The sequence below is a fragment of the Coregonus clupeaformis genome, chromosome 15 (genome assembly GCF_020615455.1).
Source record: "Coregonus clupeaformis isolate EN_2021a chromosome 15, ASM2061545v1, whole genome shotgun sequence".
Classification (NCBI taxonomy): domain Eukaryota; kingdom Metazoa; phylum Chordata; class Actinopteri; order Salmoniformes; family Salmonidae; genus Coregonus; species Coregonus clupeaformis.
In genome coordinates, this window is record NC_059206.1 from 67,043,451 (window position 1) to 67,070,806 (window position 27,356).

The 27,356-nt window shown below is 43.0% G+C and overlaps 1 protein-coding gene across 1 annotated transcript; it reads right to left on the reverse strand.

Annotated features, from left to right (window-relative positions):
* LOC121575674 (dual specificity protein phosphatase 22-A) lies at nucleotides 1–27,131 on the reverse strand. The gene is made up of 7 exons (XM_041888934.1): nucleotides 26,798–27,131; nucleotides 25,890–25,923; nucleotides 24,952–25,034; nucleotides 24,106–24,155; nucleotides 6,442–6,516; nucleotides 6,175–6,346; nucleotides 1–1,366 (listed from the first exon to the last, which is right to left on the reverse strand). Exons 1-7 carry the CDS (start codon nucleotides 26,816–26,818, stop codon nucleotides 1,166–1,168), a joined length of 636 nt encoding a protein of 211 aa, XP_041744868.1. The 5' UTR covers nucleotides 26,819–27,131; the 3' UTR covers nucleotides 1–1,165.
* Between the last annotated feature and the right edge of the window lie 225 nt (nucleotides 27,132–27,356).

Genomic DNA, 27,356 nt, shown 5'->3' on the forward strand with positions numbered 1-27,356 from the left:
TTCATAATAGTATTTATTAGCAGATTTATTTTTGGGCAAACAATGAAAGTGTACATTTTCATATTAAAAAAGCAGATACATACACTATGATACAACAGAATTTGTACCGCTAAACATTTAACAAAGATCTTAAAAATTCCCTAAAAATAAAATAATATTTATAACTTCTGATGAATTGACAAGACAAATTTCCATAGAACATTTACGTACATTTTAGGAAGACCCCACGTTATGGCTTTGGGCTGTAATGATCCTTCATTTTACTGACTGGAATGAGGCATTCATTTTCTATGGCAAAACTGCTGTTATTTAAAGCTTTATCACATGCAGGTATACAGTAGCTGGATCAGCTTAAATAAGGGCGGAGAGCATCTTATGTTCATTCTATGTCCATTAAACCCTCAACACCAATCAGATCCTCCATCTAACCAGCGGACTGCATTTAACATTATGTAATCATGGTACCATGTAATAACATATTGGTAAACATATTAATAACATTGATTAAAATGTAATGTTAGGTGCAGGACTTTTGTCTTACCATGTGACCTAACCAGGTCCTAGTTATAGGTTTTAGGCTGATGTTTTTTTGTGTGAAGACATATGATTACGAAAAAACTGCTAGTCCTACACTTCTTTATTTGTTTGGCCTTAAATGTTTAGAGATGAATTGAGGCGAGGTTATAGGACAGGTGAAGCCTCATGGTAGTATGTGGCTGTAAGGTCAAGGTCTTGAGGTGTGGAGGTGTTTGGACTAAGGCTTCAGTGAGCATCAGAACTCCTGATCAGGCTGTACTAAGGTCAGTTCAGTGGTGAAGGTGGCGAGGGACACGGGAGGTAGTGCAGTGGTGAGAGAGTCAGTTAGCCAATGCCCCAAAAGACCCCTAACCCCTATGCACTTGGGACCTGCAAATACTAAATAGTTACAGGCAATAGGGTGACAATTCCACCTAGTCTATCAGAGGGCAGGGTGGAGCTATTACCATATTGCTTAGGACTAGGGTCTGGAGAATGTATTGGTGAAGAGAAAACCCCTGGCCCTACTTATACCCATCAGATCCTTTCAGATCTATACAAGTGCCTAGGGGTGATTTTGGGACTGGGCCTGTGTCTCACTCTCCAGGCAGAGCTGGAGGTTGGTGGGACCAGGGAGACTCACTCAGGCTCATCTGTTGCCCCTAGAGCCGTTGTAGGCGTTGTAGGGTAGAGGGTAGACACTGGAGGCCTGGTTCATCCAGCCGTGGTCCCCTCCTCTCCTCTGGTTCTCCTGCTGCTGCTGCTCTATGTACTGGTTCAGCAGGGCTCCCACCTGCTCCTGGTCCTTAAAGGGACTGGGGCGGAAACTGGCCCGCAGCCATGCCCTGTACTGGAAACAAGACAGACAGAAAATACCATGTTCGATGGAATTAAGTAATTCAATTCAGTTCAGCTCAGCTCAATTTGTGTTCTATGGTCCTCCAAGGGTGGGATGTGAGAGCAGAGTGTGCTGGTATCAGAGGAGACTGTGTGGGTGAGAAGTTATTTTTCCATTGTGGTGTAGTTTACCACACTTTCTCTTGGTTTCTTTTCCTTCCCAGTAGATGGTGATAGATGTAGATAGAGGCAGCTACAATCTAAGCAATCTATCTCTAGATCAATCTCTGTGTGTGGTTGGCAAATGGACGGCAGACATTCCTGAAAACGAGGGACTTTCCTCAGCAGCTCAGAGAGCCATAAGAGGTCCAACAGCTGTGACCCTGTTGGGTCAGAAGTCTCTGACCACGGCAACTGTACAGAGAAAAAACACACTCACTTACTTTGGCTTTAACAACATTGCTTCTGGGCTTGATCCCAACTTGAGTTCTGTGCATGTAAATCATACATTGATGTCATTGCATTGGTAACTTGTGAAAATTTAAGTTACACATGCTGATCTCAAGACAAGATGTGACCTTCTGTGAGGAATGTTAGTATCATATCCTTGCACAGACAATGTCCTCTAAAATGGCCCAGTGTCTGTGTTTTCTGGGTTTAGCGGTACACAGGGATTAGTCCTGGTTAGAGGGCCTCGGGGAGGCAGCAGGGGTTGGGTGGGAAACCCCTGGCAGAAGTCCCAGGTCTTTAGCCCAGCGGTCAGTGGGCTTACATAGGGACCAGTGAGAGCTGAGGAGGGGGTGGGGAGAGCTAGCTCTGAATCAGAGCTTTAACAGGAATCTGCCTCCACTTCCGTCACTCCTCCTCTGACATTCCTGCTCACACAGTAGGTACGGGGCTCTCAAGCACAAACAGATCTAGGGCCAGCCTAGATTGTAGTGACTGTTCAAGTGATGTCACCCAATTCCATTGAAGCATGTAGAAAAATACACTTTACACAAGAAATTGTATTTGACCAATATTGTTTTTTATTCCTTTTATTAATGTGTTCTATTTCTATGTCAGTCCTGGTGATTCTGTAAGTGTGACACACACTACGTTAATTGAACATTACCCAGCCCTCCTTTTATCAGAGTGGTACCACAGCCTGTGGGACATGCTCCATCTTGCCCTTCCAGTAAAGCGCTAACCATTTAGGTCAACAAGTCCAACAGAGCATCCAGATTTGCGGTTTCTGGAGGGAATCCAGGAAATAACCATCTAATAATTTGTTGTGTAACACCATATACTTTGCGAAATAGGACGAACTGAAAGTGTCTCTGAAAGTAATATTTGGAATTATGTTCAAAAGGATTCACTGTTTTGTGCATTTCAGTAACGCAATATTAATACAAAGAGGGAACTGTGGATTATAAGGAGACAAATAAAATGTTCACACTAGTGTGAGCCTAATGAACCTAACCATTCAGTTTCTTTTCGATTCAGTTGTCACATTCTTTTGGCACCTGTGTTTTCACTAATATAGGTTATGCAGTTTAGATATGTTCCACACCACTGGACCTACAGTATAGACATCATTTATAAACATTTTGGAAATGCAGTGAGAGATCAAAACAACCACACAGTTCGACATATTATTGTTCTGACATGAACATTGCTACCCTTCACAGAACACAACAAACATGGATGTCATTTGAAGACCGGCCGAGTATAGAAAGAGAAGTGCAGTTTAAGTTATTTTGGGTCAGACTTCCACACAGGACAGAGGGATTGATCAGTGTAGTTCTCACGCTTGCTATGGGAAGACATGGCTGACATTTACAACAATGGAACAGCACATCACATGCTTCTGGTAGACATGTCTTGGATGGAGTGGTGGGTGGCTACTAGTTTCAATGCATAGCCACCAATGTAATAGTTCAACAAAATATTGTAAGGTGTACTTATTTGGGGATTTACTTATAAATAACCTATACACGACTGTAATAGATTATAGGTAAACAAACTAGTGGTACATTATTTACATTAGATGGGTAATCATGATATACAGTATAATTGTAATGTTATATACAAAATAGTGTTACAGACTTCCTATCATAAATTCAGGAGTTCCAGATGAACCAAGAAAGTTCATCTGGTAATAGAGAAGAGTTGTGTTCAGGTGTGTCGCAGTGACGTATGTTTCCTCCCACACAACCGTCAGGTGTCACAGCGACTCCCACACATTACCACCATCCATAACCAGCCATACAACATACTCAAACCTCTTTACAAGAAATGCACTGTGTTACAAAAATACACACCAAGGAAGGTACAATGAACAGTTAGACAACACATGATAAGGACAGACGGGGGACTTGAATCCCAAACCCAGCTTTGAGTCAGACTCTCCACCATCCCTTTACCAGTTTTCACATCCGGATCATCAATTCATGAGAAAAGGATTACTCAAAATTGGAACAAATGATGTCCATTTCAGTTTTGTTTGCTTGAAAACGTCTCTCTGCTTTGAATCCATTCAAAGTAAGTCAAAGTCAAAACTGAGGCACAGTGACCTGGACACAACCCCTAAGACACTATCACACTGAACCTTAACTTACACTCAACAAAACACCCATTTTAAGTAAAGTCAACTTCTACGTAATAATGCATTTATAATCATTTTTAACAACAGACATACTAACTTAGTTGTATCAGTGTCGTGAAATGAAAAAAAGATACAATTGATCACCAACCCTATATACAGTATAACACTATAGATCAAACTATTGGGATGACAAGAGCAATTTCTCTCTAAGACACAGTCATGGGAAAAGCATGAAGAAAGAAATCCCATTTCCCCTTTGACCCTCAAAATCACTGGCAAATCACCCAAACAATAAGAAAATAACAAATATTTTTTTATTCTTTGGTGAAGACATGTTGCAAGCCTCTGACAGTAATTACAGTCACGTGATGGCCAGTAGCAGGCTAATGCAATTTCAGCAAGCCCCTCCAGTTCCCCTTCTGTATACTACAAACACGTACTGAGTACCACTGGCTGGGTGCATCTCACCAGCTAGAGACTCAAAGCCCTTCTCAGCCACCTCCATGCACAGCTCTCTTTGCAGCATGGTCTAGAAACGTTTGTGTGTGTGTGTGTGCGCGTGCGTGTGCATGTCACACATCTTTTCACAGGTATGAAGTCTGATGTATGTGGAAATAGCTGCCCCATAACAGGAAAGCCATTTTCTCACCCCACTACATCTTGAATGTGTGAATAATATGCAGATGGCTATAAATAAACTGACAACACAGACACTCACTTTGAAACCAGCAAACACTTTAGTGTAGGTCTAGTGAAATGAGAGTGGAGGAGGGTGAAGTCACGGTTAATATGCATGATAATGGCACTTCTAATTAAATAACTTATGTATTTCTGGTGGCCCAGACGAAAGTCACATAGAAACAGTTTACACAGGATCTTGTTGTCTTCTGTTGGCCTAAATACATTGAGGGTTCATAAACCACCTCAGGCATAACAGCAAGTCCTGACAAAGCCATCAGCCATCACAGAGATCATCTCCCAGATGACCAATGGGCAGCATGATGAGTTTAGGATGATCCCTGGTATGTCATATAAAGTTGAGACAGGCAACCAGGAAGGATGAGCTCCAGGTTTACTGTCAGAGACCCACCTCCATCCACAGAAGTGAAAGTAAACCAAAAGTATGAACCTGACAGGGCAGGAGTGGCATGGCCTTGTAAAATACAGTTGCATCATTAACTGATGGCAGCTGGATGATGACACATTCCTGTGACTCTGTACTTTGAGTGGGAGTAAGCTAACAGTTTGGCTTCCGAGTGGGTGTTAGAGAAAAGGTGGGCCTTAACCGGCATTCTTCTTACTCATTGAAATTGTTTACCGTTGATAGGCCTGAACTATGCAAGTCTAAATATTACGCCTGAGCTGTGTTACATGGTGTTTTTTTGCCCCCGAGTAATTGAATTGCGGGAAGCTGTGCCATTAAACCCCTACAACTCATCCAGAACGCCGCAGCCCGTCTGGTGTTCAACCTTCCCAAGTTCTCTCACGTCACCCCGCTCCTCCGCACACTCCACTGGCTTCCAGTTGAAGCTTGCATCTGCTACAAGACCATGGTGCTTGCCTACGGAGTTGTGAGGGGAACGGCACCTCCGTACCTTCAGGCTCTGATCAGTCCCTATACCCAAACGAGGGCATTGCGTTCATTCACCACCTCTGGCCTGCTGGCTACGCTACCTCTGCGGAAGCACAGTTCCCGCTCAGCCCAGTCAAAACTGTTCGCTGCTCTGGCACCCCAATGGTGGAACAAGCTCCCTCATGACGCCAGGACAGCGGAGTCACTCACCACCTTCCGGAGACACTTGAAACCCCACCTCTTTAAGGAATACCTGGGATAGGATAAAGTAATCCTTCTACACCCCCTTACCCCACCCCCCCAATAAAATAATAATTGTAAAGTGGTTGTCCCACTGGCTATCATAAGGTGAATGCACCAATTTGTAAGTCGCTCTGGATAAGAGCGTCTGCTAAATGACGAAAATGTAAAATAATAATAATAATTTGGGGGGTGCTTATATTTGTCCTGTTTTTTTTTTTGCATATCCCAACTCCCCCTGAGACACCCGCAGGGTGTGGGCGTCATGGCCAGGGTCGCCATTGTACAGCGTACCTGGAGCATTAAGGGTTAAGTGCCTTGCTCAAGGGCACAGCGACTATATTTTTTTGGTTAGAGGACATCATTATGTTATCTATACAGGGTGTGTGTGTATTGTGTGTTTTAATGTGTGTGTACCTACCTCTGTGACTTGGTTCATCTGGTACTCCTGTAGTTGCTGTTGGAAGCCATAGTTCGGGCCTACGAAGGAACGCACAGCCTTGACAGCCGACAGACACTCCTCCCAGCTGTAGGTGGTGACGGTCATCAGGTAGGCCACCACCATGGTAGTGCTACGGGACACACCAGCCAGGCTGCATTATGGGACAGGGACAGGGAGAGCACAGTCAGGAGTGGTCAGGTACGGTCAACAGAAAGTTAGCGGTTTATGGTTAGGTGGTGTACGTACCAGTGCACCAGACAGGCCCCTCCATTTAGACGACATTCATGGATGAACCTGATGCTCTCTTTGAAATGCTGTGACCTGCAAAGACAAAAATACATGACCTTATAAGTACAAGTACAGAATAAACAGTGTAGTGTAAAAAGTGTATCACTGATCATATCAGGATGTGGATTGTCTTATCATACAGTGAGGGAAAAAAGTATTTGATCCCCTGCTGATTTTGTACGTTTGCCCACTGACAAAGAAATGATCAGCCTATAATTTTAATGGTAGGTTTATTTGAACAGTGAGAGACAGAATAACAACAACAAAAATCCAGAGAAACGCATGTCAGAAATGTTATAAATTGATTTGCATTTTAATGAGGGAAATAAGTATTTGACCCCCTCTCAATCAGAAAGATTTCTGGCTCCCAGGTGTCTTTTATACAGGTAAGGAGCTGAGATTAGGAGCACACTCTTAAAGGGAGTGCTCCTAATCTCGGTTTGTTACCTGTTTAAAAGACACCTGTCCACAGAAGCAATCAGATTCCAAACTCCACCATGGCCAAGACCAAAGAGCTCTCCAAGGATGTCAGGGACAAGATTGTAAACCTACACAAGGCTAGAATGGGCTACAAGACCATCGCCAAGCAGCTTGGTGAGAAGGTGACAACAGTTGGTGCGATTATTCGCAAATGGAAGAAACACAAAAGAACTGGAGAACATTCTTTTGGAGAGACTGGAAACCCAAATTGGTCTACACGGACAAGTTCTGGCCTGGTTTAGATCTTACCTGTCGGAAAGATATCAGTTTGTCTCTGTGAATGGTCTGTCCTCCGACAAATCAACTGTACATTTCGGTGTTCCTCAAGGTTCCGTTTTAGGACCACTATTGTTTTCACTATATATTTTACCTCTTGGGGATGTTATTCGAAAACATAATGTTAACTTTCACTGCTATGCGGATGACACACAGCTGTACATTTCAATGAAACATGGTGAAGCCCCCAAAATTGCCCTCGCTAGAAGCCTGTGTTTCAGACATAAGGAAGTGGATGGCTGAAAACTTTTTACTTTTAAACTCGGACAAAACAGAGATGCTTGTTCTAGGTCCCAAGAAACAAAGAGATCTTCTGTTAAATCTGACAATTCATCTTGATGGTTGTAAAGTCGTCTCAAATAAAACTGTGAAGGACCTCAAGCGTTACTCTTGACCCTGATCTCTCTTTTGACGAACATATCAAGACTGTTTCAAGGACAGCTTTTTTCCATCTACGTAACATTGCAAAAATCAGAAATTTTCTGTCCAAAAATGATGCAGAAAAATTAATCCATGCATTTGTTACTTCTAGGTTAGACTACTGCAATGCTCTATTTTCCGGCTACCGGATAAAGCACTAAATAAACTTCAGTTAGTGCTAAATACGGCTGCTAGAATCCTGACTAGAACCAAGAAATTTGATCATATTACTCCAGTGCTAGCTTCCCTACACTGGCTTCCTGTTAAGGCAAGGGCTGATTTCAAGGTTTTACTGTTAACCTATAAAGCGTTACATGGGCTTGCTCCTACCTATCTTTCCGAGTTGGTCCTGCCGTACATATCAATACGTACGCTACGGTCACAAGACGCAGGCCTCCTAATTGTCCCTAGAATTTCTAAGCAAACAGCGGGAGGCAGGGCTTTCTCCTATAGATCTCCATTTTTATGGAACAGTCTGCCTACCCATGTGAGAGACGCAGACTCGGTCTCAACCTTTAAGTCTTTACTGAAGACTTATCTCTTCAGTAGGTCATATGATTGAGTGTAGTCTGGCCCAGGAGTGTGAAGGTGAACGGAAAGGCTCTGGAGCAACGAACAGCCCTTGCTGTCTCTGCCGGGCCGGTTCCCCTCTCCACTGGGGTTCTCTGCCTCTAACCCTGTTGCAGGGGCTGAGTCACTGGCTTGCTGGTGCTCTTTCATGCCGTCCCTGGGAGGGGTGCGTCACTTGAGTGGGTTGAGTTACTGACGTGATCTTCCTGTCTGGGTTGGCGCCCCCCTTGGTTTGTGCTGTGGTGGAGACCTCTGTGGGCTATACTCGGCCTTGTCTCAGGATTGTAAGTTGGTGGTTGAGGATATCCCTCTAGTGGTGCGGGGGCTGTGCTTTGGCAGAGTGGGTGGGGTTATATCCTTCCTGTTTGGCCCTGTCCGGGGTTTCTTCGGATGGGGCCACAGTGTCTCGGACCGCTCCTGTCTCAGCCTCCCAGTATTTATGCTGCAGTAGTTTATGTGTCGGGGGGCTGGGGTTAGTTGGTTATACCTGGAGTACTTCTCCTGTCTTATCCAGTGTCCTGTGTGAATTTAAGTATGCTCTCTCTAATTCTCTCGTTCTCTCTTTCTCTCTGAGAACCTGAGCCCTAGGACCATACGTCAGGACTACCGGGCATGATGACACCTTGCTGTCCCCAGTCCGCCTGGCCTTGCTGCTATTCCAGTTTCAACTGTTCTGCCTGCGGTTACGAAACCCCTACCTGTCCCAGACCTGCTGTTTTCAACTCTTAATGATCGGCTATGAAAAGCCAACTGAGAGACCTGAGCACCTAGGACCATACGTCGGGACTACCGGCCGTGGTGACTCCTTGCTGTCCCCAGTCCGCCTGGCCTTGCTGCTATTCCAGTTTCAACTGTTCTGCCTGCGGTTATGGAACCCCTACCTGTCCCAGACCTGCTGTTTTCAACTCTTAATGATCGAAGCTATGAAAAGCCAACTGAGATTTATTCCTGATTATTATTTGACCATGCTTGTCACTTATGAACATTTTTGAACATCTTGGCATGGTTCTGTTATAATCTTCACCCGGCACAGCCAGAAGAGGACTGGCCACCCCTCATAGCCTGGTTCCTCTCTAGGTTTCTTCCTAGGTTTTCGCCTTTCTAGGGAGTTTTTCCTAGCCACCGTGCTTCTACACCTGCATTACTAGCTGTTTGGGGTTTTAGGCTGGGTTTCTGTACAGCACTTCGAGATATTAGCTGATGTAAGAAGGGCTATATAAAATAAAATTGAAATTGATTGAACTGTCAATCTCCCTCTGCCTTGGGCTCCATGCAAGATCTCACCTCGTGGAGTTGCAATGATCATGAGAACGGTGAGGAATCAGCCCAGAACTACATGGGAGGATCTTGTCAATGATCTCAAGGCAGCTGGGACTATAGTCACCAAGAAAACAATTGGTAACACACTATGCCGTGAAGGACTGAAATCCTGCAGCGCCCGCAAGGTCCCCCTGCTCAAGAAAGCACATATACAGGCCCGTCTGAAGTTTGCCAATGAACATCTGAATGATTCAGAGGAGAACTGGGTGAAAGTGTTGTGGTCAGATGAGACCAAAATGGAGCTCTTTGGCATCAACTCAACTCGCCGTGTTTGGAGGAGGAGGAATGCTGCCTATGACCCCAAGAACACCATCCCCACCGTCAAACATGGAGGTGGAAACATTATGCTTTGGGGGTGTTTTTCTGCTAAGGGGACAGGACAACTTCACCGCATCAAAGGGACGATGAACGGGGCCATGTCCCGTCAACTCTTGGGTGAGAACCTCCTTCCCTCAGCCAGGGCATTGAAAATGGGTCGTGGATGGCTATTCCAGCATGACAATGACTCAAAACACACGGCCAAGGCAACAAAGGAGTGGCTCAAGAAGAAGCACATTAAGGTCCTGAAGTGGCCTAGCCAGTCTCCAGACCTTAATCCCATAGAAAATCTGTGGAGGGAGCTTAGGGTTTGAGTTGCCAAACGTCAGCCTCAAAACCATAATGACTTGGAGAAGATCTGCAAAGAGGAGTGGGACAAAATCCCTCCTGAGATGTGTGCAAACCTGGTGGCCAACTACAAGAAACGTCTGACCTCTGTGATTGCCAACAAGGGTTTTGCCACCAAGTACTAAGTCATGTTTTGCAGAGGGGTCAAATACTTATTTCCCTCATTAAAATGCAAATCAATTTATAACATTTTTGACATGCGATTTTCTGGATTTTTTTGTTGTTATTCTGTCTCTCACTGTTCAACTAAACCTACCATTAAAATTATAGACTGATAATTTCTTTGTCAGTGGGCAAACGTACAAAATCAGCAGGGGATCAAATACTTTTTTCCCTCACTGTAGGTGAGACTAAGGCTGATAAGGTGACCATATTACCGCCACACCCGCAGTCACGAGTCATGACGGCAATCAAATTCCACGTGACCGTTTAGTAATAATAATAATAATAATAATAATAATAATATGCCATTTAGCAGACGCTTTTATCCAAAGCGACTTACAGTCATGCGTACATACATTTTTTTTTTGGTGTATGGGTGGGGATCGAACCCACTACCTTGGCGTTACAAGCACCGTGCTCTACCAGGTGAGCTACAGAGGACCACGAAATTAGGCGGTAATTAGGCTTCTCCAAGCTCTGATGCTGCTGATGGTCATTAGTAGCCTACCAAACTTGCTAACTGCCTGGTACTCAGCACTCTATTGTCCCTCTAATCAATCTGACATAAATGAAAATGTAGAAAAAAAATCTAATCAAACACTTCATGAGAGCCCATGAGCTTATGTTGCACAACATTTCTATAGGCTATGCAATTGCATGAGAAAACAGAGTGATGGCTCTATTAAAAAGAGGCGGATCCCATCAGCTTTCTATATGCTAGTCTTACTATATTTATTTATCAAATTTCCTAATATTAAGCACATTGCCTCTCTTTACAACAGGAGTATAGCCTACCTGGCTGGCATGAAAATGAATCACATGAATAGCGTCCTCCATTCGCTGTTTAAGTGCAGAGATTCCTCCTTTTTTTCTAGACAGGTGCATGATAAATCAAAACAAATTTCACACAGATATTATTTAGTATATGTAAAGACAAGATTAAATCAAGAATAGTCTGATGGGTGACAATATTAGCCTATCACTTGTGAATTATATATTATCACTTGTGAATGATGCACAGCTTAAGGCAAGAAACAGCACATGCCTTTTTTTGCGACTTTTTCTAATCATAGTCGCACACCTCATGTAGCCTAGCCCATAGGCCTACAGTGGGGGGAAAAAGTATTTAGTCAGCCACCAATTGTGCAAGTTCTCCCACTTAAAAAGATGAGAGAGGCCTGTAATTTTCATCATAGGTACACGTCAACTATGACAGACAAATTGAGAACAAAAATCTAGAAAATCACATTGTAGGATTTTTAATGTATTTATTTGCAAATTATGGTGGAAAATAAGTATTTGGTCAATAACAAAAGTTTCTCAATACTTTGTTATATACCCTTTGTTGGCAATGACACAGGTCAAACGTTTTCTGTAAGTCTTCACAAGGTTTTCACACACTGTTGCTGGTATTTTGGCCCATTCCTCCATGCAGATCTCCTCTAGAGCAGTGATGTTTTGGGGCTGTCGCTGGGCAACCCGGACTTTCAACTCCCTCCAAAGATTTTCTATGGGGTTGAGATCTGGAGACTGGTTAGGCCACTCCAGGACCTTGAAATGCTTCTTACGAAGCCACTCCTTCGTTGCCCGGGCAGTGTGTTTGGGATCATTGTCATGCTGAAAGACCCAGCCACGTTTCATCTTCAATGCCCTTGCTGATGGAAGGAGGTTTTCACTCAAAATCTCACGATACATGGCCCCATTCATTCTTTCCTTTACACGGATCAGTCGTCCTGGTCCCTTTGCAGAAAAACAGCCCCAAAGCGTGATGTTTCCACCCCCATGCTTCACAGTAGGTATGGTGTTCTTTGGATGCAACTCAGCATTCTTTGTCCTCCAAACACGACGAGTTGAGTTTTTACCAAAAAGTTCAATTTTGGTTTCATCTGACCATATGACATTCTCCCAATCCTCTTCTGGATCATCCAAATGCACTCTAGCAAACTTCAGACGGGCCTGGACATGTACTGGCTTAAGCAGGGGGACACGTCTGGCACTGCAGGATTTGAGTCCCTGGCGGCGTAGTGTGTTACTGATGGTAGGCTTTGTTACTTTGGTCCCAGCTCTCTGCAGGTCATTCACTAGGTCCCCCGTGTGGTTCTGGGATTTTTGCTCACCGTTCTTGTGATCATTTTGACCCCACGGGGTGAGATCTTGCGTGGAGCCCCAGATCGAGGGAGATTATCAGTGGTCTTGTATGTCTTCCATTTCCTAATAATTGCTCCCACAGTTGATTTCTTCAAACCAAGCAGCTTACCTATTGCAGATTCAGTCTTCCCAGCCTGGTGCAGGTCTACAATTTTGTTTCTGGTGTCCTTTGACAGCTCTTTGGTCTTGGCCATAGTGGAGTTTGGAGTGTGACTGTTTGAGGTTGTGGACAGGTGTCTTTTATACTGATAACAAGTTCAAACAGGTGCCATTAATACAGGTAACGAGTGGAGGACAGAGGAGCCTCTTAAAGAAGAAGTTACAGGTCTGTGAGAGCCAGAAATCTTGCTTGTTTGTAGGTGACCAAATACTTATTTTCCACCATAATTTGCAAATAAATTCATTAAAAATCCTACAATGTGATTTTCTGGATTTTTTTTCTCCATTTGTCTGTCATAGTTGACGTGTACCTATGATGAAAATTACAGGCCTCTCTCATCTTTTTAAGTGGGAGAACTTGCACAATTGGTGGCTGACTAAATACTTTTTTCCCCCACTGTATATGTTTTGATAAGGTTTGTATCACAACCAAAGTGGCCAAATAACTTTAAAATTAAGCACATTAATCCGCTTTACAACGGGTCTAACTGGAATACATATGCTGCGCGGGAGTTTCAAGTTTGGGGAAGATAATCTTCACCATAAAAATGCACCTTTATAATAAAAGCATTACATTCATAATTGCATTTGCAGTCACTTTTGAAAATGGTGTTTTCCTGCTAATGGAACATTCACGCTTATAGCTTACTGCCGTGTGCGCATTGCTGCACTTATAATGTGAAGAAATAGCCTAATAGTTTATCAACATTTTAAGCTAAACGTTCTCATCTGTTGCATCAGGCTCATTGCTTAAAAAAGGTTTTTTGATGCTAGTGGTTGTATTAATTTGGGATCTATCGCATCCCACAACTGTCCCAGACTATGTTTCAAATATTTATTGCTCTCACAGAATAGAATAGGTAAACCTTTGTACTATGGGGGATAGTAGATTGACATAGGCTAGTGCTTTTTCGGTTCGTTTGGCCTACTCATCTTGTTTGATGACAAAAAGTCAAAAGTTTGGACACAGCTACTCATTCAAGGGTTTTTCTTTATTTGTCTTTTAACAAGATGAGGGCAAGTTAAGATTATGACATTGTGTTACTATTTAGCAATGCGAGTAGGAGTTAGACCAGACAACAAAGGACAAGGAGAACTGTCTACAGACAACTGAGAAACCAAGATAAAGAGGCCTCCCAATGTAGGGAGGAGAGAAACCGTTAGGCTTGGAAGAGAGTATGAAATATGTTGCAGGATATTGTGAGGACGGCGATAACTAAGGAATGCAGCCTGCCCGAGCAGGGAGTAGATAATGATAAGAACATGTGTGTGTGTATGTATGTGTGTGTATGTATGTGTGTGTGTGTGTGTGTGTGTGTGTGTGTGTGTGTGTGTGTGTGTGTGTGTGTGTGTGACCTGATGGTCAGGAGAGCAGAGGAAAACATGAGCTAAACCCGCATGGCTACCACAGCATTCTGCAGCGATACGCCATCCCATCTGGTTTGGGCTTAGTGGGACTATCATTTGTTTTTCAACAAGACAATGACCCAACACACCTCCAGGCTGTGTAAGGGCTATTTTACCAAGAAGGAGAGTGATGGAGTGCTGCATCAGATGACCTGGCCTCCACAATCCCCCAACCTCAACCAAATTATGATCCCTTAACTATGATCCCTTATTGAGATGGTTTGGGATGAGTCGGTGCGCAGAGTGAAGGAAAGGCAGCCAACAAGTGCTCAGTATATGTGGGAACTCCTTCAAGACTGTTGGAAAAGCATTCCAGGTGAAGCTGGTTGAGAGAATGCCAAGAGTGTGCATATCTGTCATCAAGGCAAAGGGTGGCTACTTGAAGAATCTCAAATCTCAAATATATTTTGATTTGTTTAATACTTTTTTGGTTACTACATGATTCCATAAGTGTTATTTCATAGTTTTGATGTCTTCACTATTATTCTACAATGTAAAAAATAGTAAAAATAAAGAAAAACCCTTGAATGAGTAGGTGTGTCCAAACCTTTGACTGGTACCGTAGCCTTTGAGAAAGACCCAATCACGTGATGGAGAGCCATGTGATTGAGAGGTGCTTCAGAGCGTGCAGCCAGGAGAAGGGAATTATAACTATTATATTCAGACCAAGGGCAAAACGGCCACTGGCCGAAAATACATGGATTTTTTTAGGGGGCATTACAGCCACACAAAGGGGATGCCGCTGGGAAATTTGAGGCATTATCAAGTGCTTGTGAAATTGTGAATGAGAGACTGATGAAGTGTGTACAGACTGCGCAAAAAAAAAAAACAGCGCTCATGCCTTTCATGCAACTTTTTTCAAATCATCATTAGAGTCCCATCATGCAGCCTTATAATGTATTAAAAATCAAAACATATAGCCCAACATTTGTATCACAACTAAAGTTACATAAATAACTCTAAATTAAGCATACAGGAGTACCTGTTTCTTTGTTAACCGCTCAACACAAAATAGCCGCATATGCACACTCCCTCAAATCGTTTGGAGAAAATATCCTTTCTATTTTATTCAGCTATGTTCAATTGTATTCTTCATACTATAAAATAATATAAAAAATGCCACGGAATTCTAAGCAAATCTTGTCTACTAAATGAACTAGTGTAGCCCACAGCAATATGGCATAGACATATCAGGGCCTAACATAAGGACAACTAAGAGTATGCTATTCTGTTCTTCTGAAATAGACTACATTTTCTTCATATCATGTTTCTTTAGACCTGTCTAAAATAAATAATGGATTTATTGTGATGGTGTAGGCTATATTACATGGATTTATTAGACTTTTTTTAAATGTAGATGTTCCAAAAGTCTGCATCAGTGGCTTGTAGGCTATGTGTGGAAGCCAGGAGAAGCTCAAATATGTTTATGTTAATTAACAGTCAATTACCGTGGGACCGGCAGTAATTTGCTTGACAATCACCGGCTGACAAAATGTAATGACCGCCACAGCCCTAGTTGAGACCAGATCTATAAATATATAAATAGATTTCAGGTCAGATTTTATGGGATATGAGAAAGAACTGGAAGAAGTGAAACTAAGGTGTAAAAGTCATCTGGATTCCATCTCTGCACAGCACAAGTTCCTTCAATCCGTTTAATCTCAGTCATGATGTCCAGATAGATACCTGTCCTGTCTGATACCCAAGTAACCATGTATCTGTGTCCAATCATCACATCACTGGGATGTCCCAGGGCAAATTTGACAGTTTAGTCATATAGCAGATGCTCTAATCCAGAGCGACTTACATTAGTGCATTCATCTTAAGATAGCTACTGTAGGTGAGACAACAACATATCACAATCGTAGCAAGTACATTTTCCCTCAACAAAGTAGTTATCAGCAAAGTCAGTGCTAGTAGGAAAAGACGCACAACGATGTTATGGAGGGGGAAGGAATGGGTAGCTTACTCTCGAGGTGGTGGTGGAAGTGATCTCCCCTATACAGTTGTCTTGTTTAGTAGCACTCTCCACTGGACACTACTAGGAGAACCTAGAAGTATTTTCTACTCAACTTTCATTGTCATCCAAGAAAGTCATAATATCTCTCTCACAATCCGTTGGTTTGTCAATTCATGCACCTTTTTTGGACTGTGAGGTAATGAGAGTATAGGGGACTCCTATACTGCTTCCCTCCCGGACATTACAACCACTATCATTCCATCTTTAGAGATCATCTTTTCATGTAGATCAATACAGCATACCCCAACTTACGTTCTCCCTCCGTCTACTCTATACTGTGACTTGATCCGTGTTTTGGTGTTGGTGTATGACTACCACTCCAAACACTATTGGAAATAGTAGTGAAGCATTGTGCAATAGGAGAGTCATATGGTGGGGAGGATTGTCCTCTAACAGCAAAGGCTGCTTGGTTACCCAATCCACTCAACAGACAGGGGCTAAAATAGATGGATTGCATGTTCCCTCCTCACTTGGAGCCAAACTCTTGCTGAAAGATGTCTCCTCAGCACTTTTCTAATTCTTTCTGGTCCAGCGGTTTCCGGCTATCTTGTTAAATGTGCAGAAATGTATTATGTGGTGATTATTTGGTGTTTTGAAAGGCTGAACTCCAAATGAAAACAAAAATAATTAGGATCTTACACTGAGTTTACAAAACATTAAAAACACCTGCTCTTTCCATGACATAGACTGACCAGGTGAATCCAGGTGAAAGGTATGATCCCTTATTGATGTCACCTGTTAAATCCACTTCAATCAGTGTCGATGAAGGGGAGGAGACAGGTTAAATAATACTTTTTAAGCCTTGAGACAATTGAGACATGGATTGTGTATGTGTGCAATGGGTGAATGGGCAAGACAACATATTTAAGTGCCTTTGAAATGGGTATGGTAGTAGGTGCCAGGTGCACCGGTTTGTGTCAAGAACTGCAACGATGCTGGGTTTTTCACGCTCAACAGTTTCTCGTGTGTATCAAGAATGGTCCACCACCCAAAGGACATTCAGCCAACTTGACACAACTGTGGGAATCATTGGAGTCAACATGGGCCAGCATCCCTGTGGAACGCTTTCGACACCTTGTAACGTCCATGCCCCAACGAATTGAGGCTGTTCTTAGGGAAAAAGGACCGGGGGTGGGTGCAACTCAATATTAAGAAGGTGTTCCTAATGTTTGGTACACTCAGTGTATATTCACAAATGAAGGACAGCGGCAAACTGTATGGTACTTTCAAAATACAGTTTATGGCTGTCTCCAAACAAAGACTCTGTGGTGCTTTAGTTTTGTGATATCTGGTAACTGAATATATAGGACATGTCCACCTGATTCTAATTCTTGGTTCTTGAGTGTTTAATAAAACAACATGAAGTGGGGGTCAGGTCAGCATCCTACCACAATAATTTGACACACTCTCAGAGACTCATCAGGAGCTCACAGATAGAGGCCCCCAGTCCTAGCCCCTAGAGTACCCTAGCCATGTCAGTCTGGCCTGGTCTCTAGGAGCGGGGGACAGGGGGACGTGATGAAACATGAGGGGCAACCGTTAGTCCTGTTTTCCCAGCCTAGGGATTGTGACAGAGGGACTATAATAGGCCTGGTGACCGAGGCACAGCAGGATGTCACAGCAAGGCTTCCTTCCTGCTGCCTGCAGACCAGTTTGTTGCGACATGGGGGTCAGAGGCCCCCCAACCCAACAACAACATCCCGTCCTCCGCAACCTCCAACCAACCACCCTCATCATTATCATCTCTCGCCTTCTTATTTTCCTCTGAGAAGACAAGTGATTGAAAGGCTGACTGGGTTATGATCTGCTTGCGGGAGGTTTAAAAAAAAGACTTACTAGTCGCCAAAATTACGGAGCATGTCTTTAACACTAGTGTCTGTCTGTCTTTCTGACTGACTGGCAGACAGGGTGTTTCTGTCCAGGTATGAAAAGCAGGGTAGGACATTCTACCCTGGTAGTTATCCTTACTGCGCTACACAGCGTGCTACAATACTAATGTAATGAGCAGTAATTAATGTGGACAGAGGACACAGAACAAACTCAACAGATGGTGCAGGTCATAGGTACCAGATGACAGCTTTGCACACTCTTGGCATTCTCTCAACCAGCTTCATGAGGTAGTCACCTGGAATGCATTTCAATTAACAGGTGTGCCTTCTTAAAAGTTAATTTGTGGAATTTATTTCCTTCTTAATGCGTTTGAGCCAATCAGTTGTGTTGTGACAATGTAGTGATGGTATCCAGAAGATAGCCCTATTTGGTAAAAGACCAAGTCCATATTATGGCAAGAACAGCTCAAATAAGCAAAGAGAAATGGCAGTCAATCATTACATTAAGACATGAAGGTCAGTCAATACGGAAAAGACTTGCTTGGGCCAAGAAACACGAGCAATGGACATTGGACCGGTGGAAATCTGTCCTTTGGTCTGATGAGTCCAAATTTGAGATTTTTGGTTCCAACTGCAGTGTCTTTGTGAAACGCAGAATAGGTGATCGGATGATCTCTGCATGTGTGGTTCCCATGTGAAGCATGGAGGAGGAGGTGTGATGGTGTGGGGGTGCTTTGCTGGTGACACTGTCAGTGATTTATTTAGAATTCAAGGCACACTTAACCAGCATGGCTACCACATCATTCTGCAGCCATACGCCATCCCATCTGGTTTGCGCTTAGTGGGACTATCATTTGTTTTTCAACAGGACAATGACCAAACACACCTCCAGGCTGCGTAAGGGCTATTTGACCAAGAAGGAGAGTGATGGAGTGCTGCATCAGATGACCTGGCCTCCACAATCAACCGACCTCAATCAAATTGAGATGGTTTGGGATGAGTTGGACCGCACAGTGAAGAAAAAGCAGCCAACAAGTGCTCAGCATATGTGGGAACTCCTTCAAGACTGTTGGAAAAGTACTGTATGTCCGAGCTTACCTCTTTCAGGAAATAAATCCAATGCAGTACTAGCCTTATATTTAGCTAATAAATGATGGGTTATGTATAAGCTTCTAACTTATAGCCTCTGTCTCTTGCGCAATACACACCTTATGAAAGGTATATATGCGTCAGCCTACAAATTATAGAAATGTATATTAGGGCTGTTATGGTGACCATATTACCGCCACACCGGTGGACACGAGTCATGACGGCAGTCAAATTCCAGGTGACCGTTTAGTCACGGTAATTAGGCTTCTCCAAGCTCTGATGCTGCTGATGGTCATTAGTAGCCTACCAAACTTGCTAACTGCCTGGTACTCAGCACTCTATTGTCCCTCTAATCACTCTGACATCATTGCAAATGTAATTGAAAATCTAATCAAACACTCATGTTGCGTAACATTTCTATAGGCTATGCAATTGCGTGAGAAAACAGAGTGATGGCCTCCATTAAAAAGAGGAGGATCCCATCAGCTTTCTATAGGCCAGAATTACTATACTTATTTCTCAACTTTCCTAATATTAAGCACATTGCTTCTCTTTACAACAGGAGTATAGCCTACCTGGCTGGCATGAAAATGAACCACAGGAAAAGCGTCCTACCTTCGCTATTTAAGTGCATAGATTACATGTATTTTGCTCCCCTGCCCCTGTTTCGAGACAGGTGCATGACAATGGTCCATACTAAATCAAAACAAATTTCACACATATATTATTTCGTATTTAAATCAAGAATTGTCTGATGGGTGACTATTAGCCTATCACTTGTGAATTATATATTATCACTTGTGAATGATGCCCAGCTTAAGTCAAGAAACAGCGCATACCTTTTTTTGTGTGACTTTTTCAAATCATAGTCGCACACCTCATGTAGCCTAGCCCATAGGCCTATATGTTTTGATAAGGTTTGTATCACAACTAAAGTGGCCAAATAACTTCTTAAAATATGCACATTATTCCACTTTACAATGGGTGTAGAGCCTAACTGGCATACATAGGAAGCGCTTGAGTTTCAAGTTTTGGGAAGATAATTTTCACCATAAAATGCACCTTTGCCCTTCTGCTCCACGGGAGGTTTCTGTCCATCCTGAGCTCGCCTTAGGACACCTGCGTTACCGTTTGACAGGTGTATCGCCCCAGTCAAACTCCCCACCTGCCACTGTCCCTGAGGCATTATCAAGTGCTTGTCAAATTATGAATGAGAGACTGATGAAGTGTGTACAGTCTGCGCAAAAAACAAAGCAGAGCTCATGCCTTCCAGGCAACTTTTTTTCAAATCATCATTAGAGTCGCATCATTAGAATGTATTAAATGTATTAAAAATCAAAACATATAGCCCAACATTGGTATCACAACTAAAGTTACATAAATAACTTTAAATTAAGCATACAGGAGTACCTGTTCCTTTGTTAACCGCTCAACACAGAATAGCCGCATGTGCGCACTCCCTCAAATCGTTTGGAGAGAATATCCTATTTTATTCAGCTATGTTCAATTGTATTCTTCATGCTATAAAATTATATAAAATAATGCCATGGAATTCCAAGCAAATCTTGTCTGCTAAATGAACTAGTGTAACCTATAGCCATATGCCATAGCCAGATCAGGGCCTAACATAAGGACTAGTCAGAGTATGCTATTCTGTTCATCTGAAATAGACAACATTTTCTTCATATCATGTTTCTTTAGACCTGTCTAAAATAAATAATGGATTTATTGTGATGGTGTAGGCTAAATTACATTGATTTATTAGAAATGTAGATGTTCCAAAGGTCTGCATCAGTTGCTTGTAGGTGTCACGACTTCCGCCGAGGCTGCCTCCCCTCCTTGTTTGGGAAGGCTTCGGCGTTCGTTGTCACCGGCTTATTAGCCACTGCTACTCCATATATCATCATTCCATTTGCCTTGTCTTGTCAATAACACATACCTGGTTCATATCCCCTCATTAGTCCATGTATAAGTGTTCCCTCTGCCCGCTTGTCCTTGTGGGTGATTGTTTTATGTGAGTTGAGTGTAGCTCGGTGGAGCTACTCGTACCTTGTATTGCTGGGGTAGATTATTCCCTTGTACCTGTATTTTGTTGGAGCTACCCGTACCTTGTATTGCCGGGGTAGATTATTCCCCTGTGCCTGTATTTTGTTGTCGCTATCCAGCGCAACTGTGTACGACGGAATAAACTCTGTATTCGGTGATTTACCCTCCTGCGCCTGACTCCTTCTAATCACACTCATCACAGAATCACCCACCCGCTATGGAGTCAGCGGGAGAGGAGCGCATGCCTGGAGTTGTGGCACGGGTCCAGGAGCATTCCACGATGCTGGCCAGCTTGGGGGAAGCGATGGATCGGGTTCTTCAGGTCGTCCAACACCTGGAGAGGAGAGAACCCGGTCTGTCGAGACCAGCTGGCCAATCGGATCCAGCCACCTACACCCCAGCACCCGGAGGGATCCACATATCCCGATCACGGGAGTTCGACGGGACGGCGGCGCTCTGCCAAGGATTCCTCCTTCAACTGGAGCTCTACTTCTCGGATCCCGAGCTGATGGAGCTGGGTGGAGCCGCCATCAGAAAGAGCGGAGGACGACAGCGACAGTGTCACTCGGGTGGCACGAAGGGACAGTACACCACACGTGGTCGTCAATGCTCTTTTGGGTCTGGAGGCGGCAGGCGGGGCACTCTCGCATCACCTCAGGTATCGAACACCCACACTCGTTCAGAGCCCTCTGCTGCGCACTGTACCCTACCCATCTACTTTCCCGATATCATGGTAGTTCCCCAGTGTAAGGTGCCAGTCGATTCAGGCGCAGCAAAGAACTTTATGGACAGGGCATTCTCACGCCGTCTAGGCATTTCATTGGTTCCCCTATCCATTCCACTCCCCATCAGAGCACTTGATAGTCGACCATTAGGGTCCGGGTCTGCTGGGTTTTTCACGCTCAACAATGTTCTGTGTGTATCAAGAATGGTCCACTACACAAAGGACATTCAGCCAACTTGACACAACTGTGGAAAGCATTGGAGTCAACATGTGCCAGCATCCCTGTGGAACGCTTTCGACACCTTGTAGAGTCCATTAATTGAGGTTGTTCTGAGGGCAAAAGGGGGAGCAACTCAATATTAGGAAGGTGTTCCTAATGTTTGGTACACTCAATGTTTTATATGCTTTGGAATGACACTTCCGGTTTTGGCGGGAAATACCGGGTGCCTGGGAGAGAAGTGATTAATTCTTGGGATGGAACATTTTTTAAATACCCCGAAAATATTCAACTCTACTAAAGACTGAATGTGAAAGAGATAATGGCATGGGTGGAAGGAAGGACACCCACACAGAGCAGAGCAGAGCTGAGGAGAACCCTCGCAGTGCTACAGGGACTCTACCCTCAGCTGTCAAGTCACTTGGAGAGACATCACAGGGTTAGCATATGATGGTAGGGGAACTCTGACACTACATTTATTTTCAAATAACCACAATGTGTAATCAAGTGACATGAAAGACATGTCTCCAATGACCACCACAACACTAGAGTCGGAGTCCCTTTCTACTTAAATGATTCTCGTCTCACATTGTTACAACATTTGTATTATTATTTTCAGGGGTTGGAACCGGTTCAGGGAACAGAACCGAAAACCTGAAAAGAATGAAATTTTTCAAGGAACAGAAATGGAACCGGGAACGAAAGTGGTCCATACTGTTCCAGAACAGAACCACTATTTTAAAAGCATGGAAACCGGTTAATAACACTCTTTTACGTTCCAGGCATATTTTTCTAGTCCCACAAAAAAACGCAACAAAGCGCCTCTGTCACTCAGAAACGTATTCCAGCTTCTGCCTGCAAGCTGAAAATCTTTACAGATGTGTGTGCATGTTTAGGTTACCTGCCCCTCCCCCTTCTGTACTGACGTTAGAAGCGTGAGAAGATGGGGAGAGAGATGTTTTATTAGCTTTTTCAATGCTAGTTAAGAATATTATAGGCCTAGTTACTGTATAATTCTGTGGACCTAATTCAGATAATGCATGTCATAACAACATGCCTAGCGCTTCAAGCCTGCTCCATAACCCTCTCTTGCTCTCTCCCCACTCGTAGAATTTCAGTCACATCTTGCGCAACAGGCTACACTTGTCTGTCCATCACACATGTAAACAACTAGCTTGCCTGCTCTATCCGCACTGATTGGTGAAGTAATTTAATGAGCTAAATGTAAAAAACGGTAGATTTCACAGGTTAAAAAAGGAACAGAAAGGAACAATATAAACCGGTACTTTTTGGGGATTCGAACCGGTTCTGAACTTTATTTTGATGGTCGGAACAGTGGAACTGAACGAAAAAAAGAGTGGTTCTGAAACCATTGGAAAATAATTTCGGTTTCAACCCCTGATTATTTATTTTTTTCAACTGTTACATTTCTGCAACTTGTTTTATAACATTTTCAGTATTTATACTAAATGGTAGTATGCCAATGGCGACCCACCAAACATGAGAGCAGCTTAGAGACAGAGAAGTAAACGTTTTGGTCTGCTGCTATAATGAAAGAGGGGGACTTGATAACACACGTGAAGCAGCAGCAGTCTATCTAGGAGCTCATTTCACACAGTGGTGATGGGGTCTATATAAAACTACAGCCATTTAAATACTGCACCGTCTCCACACTCTTTCCTGCTCTGATAGCAAAGCCAGACAAGTCAAACTGAGATGTCTGCATCTCAGAGTCCTTTAGATTATCAGGCCTTAGTGTTTTTTACTGTTTTGGTCTCTGACTTGATACTATAGGTACCTTGTTTATCTCTACCTGACACATACTGTATGAACCCTTAAAAGACTTCCAGGCTTATTTCATTTGTTTCAACGACAAAGTGACTAATCTACTTTCCTGCTTGTGTGTCACCCTGGAGCCACAAACTGAAGACCTAAGTTCAACTGATGTTGTTGAAACAATATGACACATGAGTCATGTATTGTTCACAGGAAGAAAAGAGGGACCTCTGACGATGGTACACAGTGGAGTGGCTTGTGTTGGTGGATTTGTTTGACAATGAATGGTGTGCGTGCGTGCGTGGTAACTCACAGGTTCTGGCTAGACGCATCAGCTGCGTGGATACACAGGTAGGTCATGTCCTGTGAGAGGTAAACAGATAGGAGTACAAACACAACACAAGGGTCAGTTTTGTTCTGCACACAACACATACCATCTACATGTGGTCACAGTACAGTTTATCAGCGGTATATCATTCACTTTCTGAAAATTAGCTTTCTTGTATTTATTTTCCATTGTTTGAAACAGTAATTAGTAGGTAAAGTGTGTGGTCATCAACTGCACATTGTTGTTGGATGAGTCAAGTAAATACACACACATACTCAACTGAGTATTATAAATGAACCACAGAGGTAAAAGAAATACAAATATGATGCTTCAAGTAGAGTGAAGTGCTCTAATGAACATTTAAAGTTTTGTCTAAAGTTCTACAGCCCAAAGTCACTGGTATTTATTGAAGCGTGAGACACCCCTACCCCCAGCTGGCTTCAACTGTGTACTACAAAATCTATGTTTTCGACTTTTACAAAATTATGTCATACTGTACGTATTTGGTTACACTACACAATTCCTATGAATCAAATCAAGGAACTGAATACTGACCAAAAAAGTTATTAGACATCTCTCTAGAATTTGAGACAAAATCCCATATTCACTGACTGAGTATGAGGAAGTTAATAATAATTAACGTTTATAAGTTTGACTCATGTAAGACATGGTATTCAAGGTTATAGTCACTGGTCATGAAATCACATTTTCAGTTCTTGACCAACTAAACCAGATTGAAGCCTACTCCAGCCTACTCAAGACACAACAATGTATTCAGTCTATGTCTGTGAAACCGGCCTTGTGTCTTCTATGGCCGCCTGCCCCACTCACCTCCAGCACAGGTTTAGCATTGTTGTACACAGACAGGATGTGGGTGATGTTGTTCTGGGACAAACTCTCTCTGTTCTCCGAGTCTGGGGAAAGACGAAGGGAGGAAGAAAATGTCTATCAGTGATTCTTCTCAGTGAATTTCTATGAGAGCCTCAGTGGAGACAAACCAATGCCAAAGGAGAGAGAGGAAATGCATTATTTGAAGTGTTTAAGACACAGGTTCATCCCTGGCTTGCCCAGAAGCAGCATCAGTGACTGTGTGGCTGTAATTTGGGTAGCGATCATTTGGCCTTGTCACTTTGAGCTATTTTCAGTGTGAGAGCAGTACTTGGACCATCTTGTTAAGCCATCATCAGTATGGCTAAAATTAGAGCATGGTAGATGTCACATTAAGCTGGTAGGGCAGAAACCCCCTTGGCTGAGGAGCAGAAATATTGCCCAATATTGTGCATGATGTAAAATGTGCCTTAAACATTCTGCGACTTGTCTGTTGATAAATCACCAACACTACGAGATGGAGTAAATATGCCATATTCTACTGATGGATAAAGTATGATGCATGTAGCAGCCTTCATTCAGGCCATGCCTTAGTTCATTGAGCTACAGTACATGTATAACCTTCTGCTACTCTACTTTGATCTATACATAGCTATAGTCCACCCACTGGATATTCTTGTTATCTCTTCCCTTGTAACATTTGACCATACCTTGCAGGTAACGTATCAACAACATTATAACAACATAAGGACAGAGAAAGTTCAGCTCATGTGCATCAATAACAGAAGAAAATGCCGGAGTCTCTTTGAAAACTGCCCTGGATTCAAGCCAGCTGCTGCTGCCACACCTAGTGAATTAGAGTGAGTGTTGCCTCTTGGGTGGGATTCCAGATTGTGCAACATATAAAACAACAATGGATTTCAACAGAATCTTGTTCTCACCTCTGATATTTCCCAGGTAGAGCCCATCAACAACCTGCAAATAGGAAAACAAAGAGACATTTCACTAGTTAGATATTCACAATTTGAGCATGGCCTTAACAGTGATGCTCCTTATCTACGCTGTGGGAGGTATGCAGGTGTCCAGTTTGGTCACACAGTATTTTCCCAATTGAGAAAACAAACAGGAACCATTCTCATAGCTATGTCTAGCCTTATAGGGCCTGCAATAAATAGTCTTGCCTGGCATGACCGGGAGTGAGGAGCACTCTGGGAGCACTGACCCAACTCTGATGGTTATAAGGCCATGTTGACACAGATCTGTGCGATAAAGCTGTAGCTATCCGATCATGATCTCATTTAGACGTTACAAGACTCCTGCATTATTTAAGACTTCAAAAAAAAAGTATATACCTGCCTATGATGTTTCTGTCATTTGAAATTCAGATAAGCTTAGAGCTTCAGTCAGGGTTGAATTACAGTTGTGCTTCTGGACACTCCCATCACCTTAACGGGACACTAAGAAGTGTAATATATATAACATTTAAACACCCAGCTATTGACAGATGACAATAAGGGCTTTAAAACAGTCAAAATAGTAGGGCTAAGTGTTTTTCTCCATTTGATAGCCTAAATCCAAACGTGTATGAGTTATCACGTTATTATATCATGTGAGAGTGTGTGATGAGTGGCCTACCCTTTGGTTTTATTCAGGGAAATATAGGGACATTCAGTGTTGCAGATAGAAATGTAGATAATGATGTAAATAACATGATAGACAACAATCTATTCCGCGCATTTCTATGTGCAACGTTTACGCCCCTCTGAGGAAGTGCCTTGCTACAAAAAAAACAATAAAAAGCCATTGAACAGAACAGATACATTAATAACAAAAACCCATAGGCCCCTACCTTGTTCATTCCATTTCCCATGTCTCTTGCAGACGATAAAGATTATGAAGTATTTGAAATACTACGTTAAAATACAGCTGAGTATTTCCGTCTCAAAGCAACAACGCAAAACATTGGACAAGAACATGGACTGACTTTCACTAACATGAAGGGGTGCGTGCTAGTGATTGCGAAATGTTATGTCGGTCACTAGTAAGACCACTTTGCGCCTCTGTAGTTCAACAACATGGGTGTACTTTTGACCGCTTTCTCTAAATTGCTTCACAAGACGATCGCCATAACGCTGTTCTGTATAACCTTCGCTCCATAATCCTCTTCCGGGTTTTCCCTGAGAAATGATTTCATTGGTACATGTGAACGTAATGCAGCCCAGACCTGGAAAGGATTATGATTAACTCATACAGTACTACTGCTTTGTACTAGGTCCTAACGACATGCATTTCAAGTATTGAAATGCCTTTTAGCTTTTTTAATTCCTGTAAACCCACAAATGCTTGCCATAGCCTAATCCAGGACTACAGCATGCATTCCTTAAAAATGGCAACTAACTACATGGCGC